General features: G+C 48.8%; 1 protein-coding gene across 1 annotated transcript; it reads right to left on the bottom strand.

The window, feature by feature from the left end:
* Positions 1 to 5796: 5796 nt before the first annotated feature.
* myclb (MYCL proto-oncogene, bHLH transcription factor b) lies at positions 5797 to 9006 on the bottom strand (the record flags this gene model as incomplete). Its single annotated transcript, XM_084463205.1, has 3 exons — positions 5797 to 6111; positions 6313 to 6623; positions 8382 to 9006. The coding sequence occupies 3 exons, from the start codon at positions 9004 to 9006 to the stop codon at positions 5797 to 5799; spliced, it is 1251 nt and encodes a 416-aa protein (XP_084319331.1).
* Between the last annotated feature and the right edge of the window lie 2036 nt (positions 9007 to 11042).

Genomic DNA, 11042 nt, shown 5'->3' with positions numbered 1-11042 from the left:
CACACACACACCACTGCCGGTATACAATGAATAGCAGATTTAGGGATCTCGCTGGATGTGTTTGTGGAGTTATTCCGTGCTAACACACACATACACACACGCACACACACACATGCACACACACACGCACATACGTGCACACTCTGCAACTAGGCCACCACCACTAGAGATGTGATAGTGGGGATATTCTGGGATGAAATGTTATTAACCCAGTTAGCAATACCAGGTGACTGGCTGGCTGCCGGAAGACCAGCTCCCAGCGGAGACAGGCTTCCTGAAGGACACTCAGGAGGGTGGGGGAGGCAGGGGGAGGTAGGGGGCAGGGGGAGACAGTGGGGGGAGTAGGAGGAGGCGGGGGGAGGCAGGGAGGAGACAGTGGGGAGGCTGGGGAGGGGGCGCAGGGGGAATGACTGGATTCACAGGAAAAAACTATCAGATACAGGCTTCAAAAGTTGCTAATGACCACTGACCAGCAACCTGTGAAATGTGTGTATGTGAGAGAGAGAGAGAGAGAGAGAGAGAGAGAGAGAGAGAGAGAGAGAGAGAGAGAGCCTATAGCAAATTAAAGTCAGTGTCATTGAAATGTAATATCCCTATAGGCTAGCTCCCCAATTATACACCCATCCATTCTCAAATATGACACATTGTATAATGAGTGGGATCACTAGATCCCGGTGTCTGTCTCCTTCCCCATACAAAGTCCATTCCCCTGCGTGTGTGTGCGTTATGTGTGTGTATTGTGTGTGTGCATGTGTGTGTGAACATGAAAAAAACTCACACTGCATTTGCTCCGCTTTCTGCCCAAGCCCCGCCCACCAACCCCGTTCTCAGGCCCGGTTGCCTTAGCAACTAGAGGGGGGGGGGGGGCACACACAAAAGGTGTCTGGTCCAGGTCACAGCAGAGCACTGCACCCTGGCTAGGTCAGGGTGGACGACTTTCCATGGGAGGGATTTTCATTCAATGTTCAATTCAATTCCATCAAAAGCACTTTAGCTAGTTATCCAATTCTTTTGGGGTGGGCGGGAGGGGGTTATAAGCTTACATGTTCACCCCGGGTGGTCAACTAAGTCTCTCTGTGACTGGTCGCTAGTGTTTCATCTTGAGAGAGAGGCCAAAAGCAGGAGTCTAAGAACAGCTTGAGTGTCGGCTGGCTCCTGGCTCACCCTACAGTATCTGAGAAATTGTTGGATTGCACTGAACGACCAAACATACCGACTTTATAGAGGTGTAACTGAGCCCACTACCAGAATGATCATATTACCATTCAGATAGTGAGGGTTGTAGTAGTAAACTGACTAGTAAATCAGGTTATAGCGAGAGCTGTATCACTATTTCTGTTAAACATGTCTATGCTGAACCTTCGTGACCTAGCAATAGCAATGTGTGCATCGTGCCATACTAGCTACTGAGAAGAAAAAAACATTTTAGAAAAGTTGGAGCAAAGCCAGGTGTGAATGTCATCAGCTAGCTACTGTGTCCTCTTTGAGAAGGACTCAACATGCTAGATTTCCTGCAGGTTCACGTTTCTATTCGATGCCCTCGGGCGGATTTTGAAGACCAAATCAGGAGTTCTCAGTTTAGTTCTAATTACTGGTCGGACTATACCCGGACGAAAGCTACATTAGTGTTATAGGATATTGGCTGTAGCTAGGCTACATGACAAGCTCAGAATCCAAGTCGACTGTTCACACTAACAACTATGCTATCTATAACGTTAGTAAGCCAATGTGCTAGTGAAGTCGATGAACAGATTCTACACAATAGTGGGGGCTGTCATATCAAACGTGAACTTTGCAGTCAAATCGTAGCAACTGGTAAGATAGCTTGCTAGCTAGCTAGCCCTCAATGGCATGGCCTCGTGCGATGCATATCATCGTGGTATCGCGGTGCTTTCTCACCTGCATGGAATCAGCGCTGATTATCTCGCCTTGAAGTCGTTTGCCGATCTCAATGGCCAGTTTCGACTTTCCAGTGCCCGTGGCTCCTAAAATGACAACTAAAGGAGGAACCATACTCTTCTTGAGAGCGCACTGCACGCCTCGAGCGGAGGCCGCCATGACGCTTCCTCGGTTGTCCAGCTGACAGCTGCGCGCCTGCGCGGTGAGGGAGGATGAGAGGTGGGATTCGTAACTAGGCAACAAAAAAGCAGTCCCCATGGTACCATGGATGGATAAATGGCTTAAGCTGTCTGGGAAGATCTTTTGTTCAGGAAAACAATTAACTGTAGCTAGCAACCTCAATGTGTAAGTCTCTAGAAAGAAAAAGCAGATCATGTAGGTAGTCAAGCTTTAGGGGGGGGGCTATCCAAAACCGGTGCTTTCTCAGTGAAACGCTGGACAAAAAAAAGTTAATGTAATTTGAAGCGAGAGCTTCGTGCTGCTGTTCGTTCCTTCTCCTGTGTTGTGCCAAAACACGCGTGCTAGTCATATGATCTGGCTTGATTATAACCCCATGGTCTTCTTAATGATGATCACATCTGATTTGAGATTAGACTATTGACCATTTCTCCTGTTTCATATTTTATTCAAGATAATGTGCTCTTGACTTTAACTACTACCGCGGGAACTGGCATCTTCTCATAATAGAATAGCTGGTGTAGTTACTATGGAAACTGAGGGATCCCCGCTACGGTAAGGGAGGATGCTTGTTGCTATGGCAAAGAGGCCACGGCGTGTTGTCTAGGAGACTGCGTGGAACATGAAAGACCTCTCAGAGAGAAGAGTTTTAGCTTTACTCACGTGTCAATGCCATAGTCAAAACTGTCATCTGGCAAATATAGGAGATAGAAATTAACAAGAAAATATTAGGCAAGAGGATTCTTATTCCTCGTGTCATGTGTTCTCTCCACAGTCAAATCCTTTGTGCATGTTTATCATCTAAGCGTCCCACCAAGCACAGAAACAGAAAAAGAGAGCAGAAACAGGATGTTTGTTTTACACTGAATTTATTAATTTTCTGACCGATTCTCCCAAACGCAGAGGCTCTTGAGGTACTGAAAACAAAGTGCTGAGACAAGGATTCCTGTCATCATCCTCTAAACTCCCAAAGCAACATCACCTTCTAACATGACAGTTCCAACAGCAGAGACAAATGGCCATAAAACAAACAAACAAACACACACACACACACAGTGGGCTACAACCACTCCTGAGGTGCTGCTGACCTTTCAAAAGAAAGAGAGGAGTGAAATTGGCTAATGGTGGTATGTGCTGAATGACAGGCCAGGAAAAACTCCAGGAGAGAGGAAGAGAGAGAGACATAGAGAGAGAGAGAGGAAGTACATGAGAGAGAGATCAGCGTGTTCAGTTTTGCTACCCTGACTCTTCACAAGTGCCAACTACAACCTTGACCTCACAGGTTCAAGGCGACTAAGGAGGCGGTGACTCACACGTCCAATCCTCCACCTGGCATGACACGCAGGCAATGCCAAGAACCCTCTCTCTCTCTCCCTCCCACTTCACCCCTGCTGGCTTAACTTCTTCATTCCCTTACTTCACACTGTGCCGCTACCCTTCCCCCAGCTCCATGGGAGGCTAGGGGAGTAATCCAAGCTTTGGGGATTAGGCCCACACATTGTAACAGAGTGTATTTGCTTCTCAGGCTCACCCTCTCAAAGTCCTGCCAAACTCTAGTGCCACCCACAGACTACCTGGGAATTCCTGAGCCCCCTGGTAAGGGTGGCACTGCCATGCCACTGGGCATTCTAATCACGACATCTTTTAGGCCGCGTTCACGTACATATAACAGCCGAGGCAGTTATAGGCAGTTTTAGAACGAAATTCGATTGTCGAATCGCGACTGCTGATTTGTAACGTTGAACGTTCTTTAAAAAAAAAAAAAAAAAACTTTTCCAAGATTCGGCCTGTCAAATCTTATGGAAGGACTGACGAAGAGATGGAGGTTCTAAAACAAGTGTCTCACCACGGCTGTTGTAAGTGAACTCGGCTGTGCAGCACTGACACAGTAATGGGACTACATGCCCTCCGGTCGTGCGGCTGGTTACAGAAGCGAGCTTCCTGACACACTGAGACAGAGCGAGCGTGTTGTGACAGTGAGTTCGCTAAAGGCTACACACAGCCAGCGGTTACACACAGCCAGAGGTTACACACAGCCAGAGGTTTAGGCCCTCGATCCTTGTAGTCGGCCCAGGCGCCAGGTTTCAGAGTGTACTAGTTGCAGTGATTGGATTGAAACAGAGGAGCAATCAGCGGGCGCTTTCCCAACCAGAAAGGCTGAAGGAGAGAGAGGGAGGAGAACGAGAGAGAGAGGGGGCGAGGAGAGAGTGGGTGTCAGTAATCAGCACATACCATCAATAGAGCCTCATCAGCTAAATAATACAAAAAAAACCAAGTCTTTAGCTCACACCAAAACACAAGTCCGTAGGAAAATATAGTACAAAACTTTGCTCTTTTTTTTCTTTGCATCTCTGACATGTACAAATCAACAAACCTTTAGAGACAACAAAAATGACAGAACAATAAAGAAAACAGGCATTGAAAACGATTTCACAAAGTGGCTAGTGTGATCATAGTTCAATAAGGTTATTTTCGTTTTGATTTTTTTCCCCCCCCATTGTCTTTTTTATTAGCAAAAATAGAAGCGAGTTTTCTTTGAAAAGTCAGCGCGACCCAAACCCCCGTTTTTTGGAAAGGCGGGAGAGATAACGGAACTACTGTAGGCAGAAAGACCATTTGACAACTCAGCTTTTGTTTGTGAGGTGGTCTGTACATCAGGAATATACTGTACTATGTACAAACAGCCGAGAGGAGCAGGTCATCTATGTACATCGCCATGGCTGCTGTGGACTGTCAAACGCACCAATCAGTGGATATTTTACAGTCAATAACATGATGGATGACCATGCAAAACATGACAGATCCGAGTCATTTCAACATTGGCATTGTGTGACGGTGACAATGATCACTGATCAAAAGTATACCAACAGCCATTTTCAAATGTACTTGTGATACTTGATTGATTAATTGATTTGTTGGGAGATTCCTGGTCTCTATGGCACAGAAAAAAAATAATCGAAACGTACTGTTGAGTTTTCATATTGTTTGTCAAGACTGTACCTGACAGAACATAATGAAACCATCAGTTGTTTCTTAGGCATGGGACAATAATCAATTGTTCTTACTATTTCTGTACACATGCATATAATCGATAGGTCTCAAACACTGCCTACATGGCATGCTAACTTAAGTCTTATTAATGATTTTGAATATTCATTTAATTTTCAATATCAATCAGGTTACAAGGAAAATAGCAGGGAGAAAGTTTGACATTATATAACCATGGCCAAATAATCCCCCGCCCCCCTCGAAATAACAAGAAAACGTGAACATCCGTGACTCTGAACAGTCTCCATGCTTGCTGTCCTGACCGGCTGATTGCCTTGTCAAATCACTCAGAAGCTAATGTGCAAACAACAAACAACAAAAATTGAACGGAAACATACCCGACCAACACACACCACATCCCCCCCCCCCAAGAAAGTGAACGTTAGTGTCTTTGCTCCTTCATCTAGTCCCTTCGGTTCTGCAACTGAAAGTGTATGCGTGTGTGTGTGTATGCGTGTGTGTGTATGCATGTGTGTGTGTGTGTGCTCGTGCGCATGTGTCCTCAGTCCAGGTTCAGGCAGTCAAGTCAAAGTATTTGAAGCCAGCCCCGATAGCCTTGGTTCCACGGCCAGTCATTCCGCTGAGGAGAGATAGGAGGAGTGAGACTAGTCCCTGGGTCCTGGACCGGGGGTCTGTCGGGGCGCGGGGGACGGGGTGTCTGGACCCCCCCGCTCAGGAGCGTTTGAGCTGGGCCAGCCTGCGGAGCAGCTGTTGCTGCCTGGCCCTCAGCTGCCGGCGCTCCTGAGCCTGTTGGCGCTCGCTGGCGTGCAGCTGGCGGAGGTACTCGGTGGCCTGCGTCAGGATCGCCACCTTGGGCGTCTTGGGGCAATCGGCCAGCCCTGGGATCTCGTCGCGCAGCGCCAGGAAGCGCGAGCGGAGGTCGTTGCGGCGCTTGCGCTCCAGGAAGTTGTGCGTCCGCCTCTTGTCCGTGTCCTCACCGTCAGAGGACTGGGGGCTGGCCGGGTGGGAGTGCGGTTGGGGGCGGGGCTTGAGGGGGGAGCGGTGGGCGGGGTGCGAGGACGGGGCGGGCGACGAGGCGCGCGGAGACCCGGCGGGGGAGGAGGAGGAGGAGGAGGAGGAGGAGGAGGCGTCGCTGCCGCCTGGCGACTCCGGCCCGGCGCCGGCCGCTAAGGAACCGCGCGGCCTGCCGCAGTCAAAGTTCTGGGGGGCGGAGCCGAGCAGAGGGTGGAGGGCGGGGTAGGAGTCCGGGCGGGTGGCGGCGGTGGTGTCGGAGCCGTCGTGCCGGGCCCTCTTGCGGGGCGGCTCGGCGGCGGTGGGCGGGGCCAGCGGCGCGTCCGGGGAGGGGGCGGCGTAGTTGTGCTGCTGCTGGTGGATGGAGATGTGGAAGCGCTTGGTGCACGGGTCCAGGGGGTCGGCGCGCACCGTGATGGTGACCGGCTGGCGGGCGCTGACCAGCCTGGGCCGCTTGTGCTGCTGCTCCACCGTGACCACGTCGATCTCCTCCTCGTCATCGTCCTCTTCATCGTCGTCGTCGTCGTCTGGAGGGGCGAGAGAGAGAGAGCGCTGGTGAAGTGATGTGCGTGGAGAGAGAGAGAGAGAAAGAGAACGAAATAGAGAAAAAGAGATGAGAGCAATACTGTGTGTGTGTGTGTGTGTGTGTGTGTGTGTGTGTGTGTGTGTGTCGGTATTTTTCTTGTGATGCCAATAAAGCTTCAGAATTGAAATTTCAATTGAGAGAGAGAGATGGAGAGAAAGACAGAGGAAGGTCAAGTAACAGTGATTGTGCCATCTTTATACACGTGCGCGCACACACACACACATCCCAGGAGTGCTGAGTAAATGCTGCTTAACGCCGAACTCTACACAACCTCTGCGCGCGCGCGCGCGCACACACACACACACACACACACACTCTCTCTCTCATAAACGTGCGCACACGCCACACACACACACACACACAGACAAATTGACTCTGCCTCGTGCCTTTTAAGTGGAAAGTCCCTCTTTCGGTCATGTGAACACGGAGAGAGAGCGGGAGAGGGAGGAGGAACCACTTCTTCAGGACACACTCACTGCTCATCAGCATCCAAACAAAAAACACTCCGTTTCCAGGGCCACGCGCCACATTAAGCATTTAAATCCCTCTGATTTAAGCGTGTTTTAAGAGCCTTGATTTAACATAATATAATAGACCTGCTTCCCTCCAGCTGACTAGGCTCCAGGGAGTCTCCAGCATGGCTGTAAATTGAAATGGACTTTCTTCAAGTAATTATATCCCTGCGGATTTGACTGCTCTCTGAAATGCTAATATGGGGGGGTGGCATGGATTTCAATGGGACGATGATTGACAGAGAGAGGAAAGGAACGGGGCCCACGGGTCTATTCTCATACATGTGGTCTGGGACCTCTCACAGCTGTAGTCTACTGGTAAGTGTACAGCCTAGTTTTCACAAGTGCCTGACGTTTTTACTTAGGTTTATAAGAGACCATCTTGAAAGGATATCATATGCATGGAAAAACAAGTTCCCTCCAGTTTGGAGTCAATGTTATGCCTGTAGCATGATGAATAAAATAGTTCTCCATTGTTCACGAAATGTGTACTTAGGCTTCTCTATACCAGGCAATTGTCAAGTGAATAAATGCTCCACGCTGTTCTATTCAGTGCATGGTCTCTCTCCCTGTCTGTGGCTGGACCAACCCGCCCACTAATACAATTGTCTGTGTAAGCCTGGCACATTGAGGAATGCCGGCAAGGCTCCGCACTGCAACAAGTCCTCATTCTGACATTCCACACACATTATGGGATGGAGCAACGTCACATGCCTACCGAAATACTCCGTTTGGGAGAGAGGGGGGGTGGAAAGTAGGTCTCCACGATTAGGGGAATATAGAGCCCTAATTAATGCGTATAAAAACAGCCTACTGCCCTCTTTCAAATTTAGAGGTCTTGGGAGGCAGTCGACTATTGTAGGCTAATGCAGCCTTTTAATCTTTTTTTAAACCTGGGGGGGTTCTCTTCCATTAATAGCCGAGATGTAGAATACTGGGGCAAAGTACTGAACATAATCCTGGTCCAGGAGTGTGGGCGCTGTCCTCACAGCTGGCCGGTTGGACCGTGGCCAACAAGCAGAGATATTGAAATGGGCGGGTCACTCTCACTAAGCATGTGTCTACCAAGGTAACGCAATGCAGTCACGCCGTCAGCAACACACCACACTATAGCCCATACCATCTATACCTCCGGCGAGGCACATTCAAACTTATTTTGAAAGTAATAACGTTATGGCACCACATACCTGATGAATCGGTGTGTGATTCCGAACCGGAGGACACCTGTTTCTTGCAGCAACCGTTTAACGGGAAGGTGAGGACAGCCGTCGGGTCGACGCAGTCTGCCGCCAGACCGTTGAGGGCGGGAATGTCAGCCGGAACACACTGCGACTTCCCCGTGTTGACGATGCCGGCTCCCGTCTGGAGGGCGAGTTTGGTCGGCCCCGGCGTAGGACAGGAGGCAATTCTGTCTCCGACAACTTTCTCTAGTTGCTGCCCAGCTGAGAAGCCGCTCCACATGCAGTCCTGGATGATAATCGAGCTCAGGTTCCCCAAAGTTTCCTCGGGTGAACTCAGTTTGCACGGGAAGTCCTGTTCGTCGTCTTGTCCCAAGAATTGGGACACCCATTCGAGTTTGTCCCCCAGCGAAGGGTAGACCAGCCCAACCTTGCCTGTCCCTTCCAAAGTCCGGATAGGAGACATGGGCGGGGTCGGTACAAGCTCGAATTTCTTCCATATGTCCTCGCTGGGTGCAGTGGATTTGAAGAAATCCTCATCTGGGTCATGGTCGTCGTAGAAATAGTGTTGGAAGTGGTCGTACTCCATGTCCCAGCCCTCATACCGAGACGCGGTGGAATTGATGCCCGGCATTAGAGTAGCAGGCGTGGGGGGGGGGGAGTTCACTCCCAGAGTTGGAATCGATGTCCTTTATCTGAGGGAAGAAGCACCATCAGGAACAATGTTGCGCTCTAACCAACGATAATGTGATTGCAAATGTTTGATTAATGGACTAAATAGCCTAATATTAGTCTATTTAAATATATATATATATATATTTTAATATAAAGAATAGGCTATCAGGGGCTACTTGACAAAGTTTTCTTGCCATGCATCCCACAACACAGACCTGCAGTGTGCGCCTGTAGGTTACAGCTGGACAACTTCAATCAAATTCAAAGTTTCGCAACATTGTTGCATAACAGGTACGCTGTACCTTAAAAGAACCTCACCGCTGTAGGTTAAAATTAACCGAACTTAATAGGGCAAGAGACTTTTCGCATAGCATGTCAATGTTGGCTTTTGGTCTATTAGTCGATATAGAATCAATTAGCTACTATAGTTTGTCTATTCTGATATCCCCAAATTAGGGGGAAGATGCAGAGTAGCCGTCTCACAATCTAGCTAATTAATTAATTAGGAGTGTTCTGAACTTCCGAAAAACGATAAGGAGGCTTAATAATCTAATAGATCACAATGTCCCGTAGGTGTTCGTCCATGAACCTAGGCTACTCCATCGAGACAAATTACCTTACAAGTTATGAGCTAGTCAAATGTTTAGATAGCCTAATCCTTTACCGGTTGCTGGGAATGTTCCTTGCGTCTTCATCGATCTGTAGTGCGTAAAAGTGTTCAGAAACCGCGACGCCGCTATGCTAAACAGTCAGCGTTCGTTTCCAAATTAGTTCGCGGCGTTTGAATCTCTTCTGCTGTTCAAACTATCGGGTAAAGTGAGTCCTTTTCGTAGTATACTCCCACTACGCCACAGCTGAATTGGTTTGGTTATGGACACTTCTGACCCAGCCTTCTGCACCATATGATCTGGGGAGGGAGAGCTGTCTGTCTGGAGGCGGGGCAACGTAATATAGCCACGCCCATCATTTAAAGAAACAGGATTCACCATCACAGAGTCATTTTCAAGCATTTAACAGCTGGTAACAGGGTTGCTATGAGAAAGTTAATTAGTAGGTGCTGATTTTATAATGATGAATCACTAAAATATGAATATGAATGAAACATGTATTGTGCTGTGTGTGTGTGTGTGTGTGTGTGTGTGTGTGTGTGTGTGTGTGTGTGTGTGTGTGTGTGTGTGTGTGTGTGTGTGTGTGTGAGAGAGAGAGAGACAGTGTGTGCGTGTACGTGTGTGTGTGTGATATCTGCAGGACATATGGCTGGTATATCTGATGTTCTCAGTGCCTCTCAGTATCTCTGGGATCAATAACTTGGCTATGATGTAAAACCCCCCTCAGATGGAGTCGATACAGAGGCCAAGCCCTCACTCTGCTGTGTGTCTCCCTAGCAGCTGCTGACACACACACACACACATACACTCACTCTCTCACTCTCTCTCTCTCTCTCTCTCACACACACACAGACTCACTCTCTCTCTCACACACACACACGCCTTCTCTCTCACTCTCTCTCTCTCTCACACACACACACACACACACAGACTCACTCTCTCACTCTCTCTCTAACACACACACACAGACTCACTCTCTCTCTCTCACACACACACACGCCTTCTCTCTCACTCTCTCTCTCTCACACACACAGACTCACTCGCTCACTCTCTCTCTCTCACACACACACACAGACTCACTCTCTCTCTCACACACACACACACACACACACACACACGCCTTCTCTCTCACTCTCTCAAACACACACAGACTCTCTCTCTCACTATCTCTCTCACACACACACACAGACAGACTCACTCTCTCTCTCTCTCACACACACACACACACACACACATAATCAAATGTTTTTATTGAAACACTTTTCACATAGTGATGTATAAGTCACAGGTGTCCCTATAGGATAACAGCAGATTCACCTCCAGCCTCACTTGGTTTGGGGCTGGGGAGGAGAGCCTCTCTCTATCCATCACACCTCCCCTCTGTCTC

This window comes from Borostomias antarcticus, assembly GCF_949987555.1.
Source record: "Borostomias antarcticus genome assembly, contig: scaffold_1098, whole genome shotgun sequence".
Lineage (NCBI taxonomy): Eukaryota > Metazoa > Chordata > Actinopteri > Stomiiformes > Stomiidae > Borostomias > Borostomias antarcticus.
Note: the sequence above shows the minus strand (reverse complement) of the source record. Positions and strands in the feature narration are given on the sequence as shown.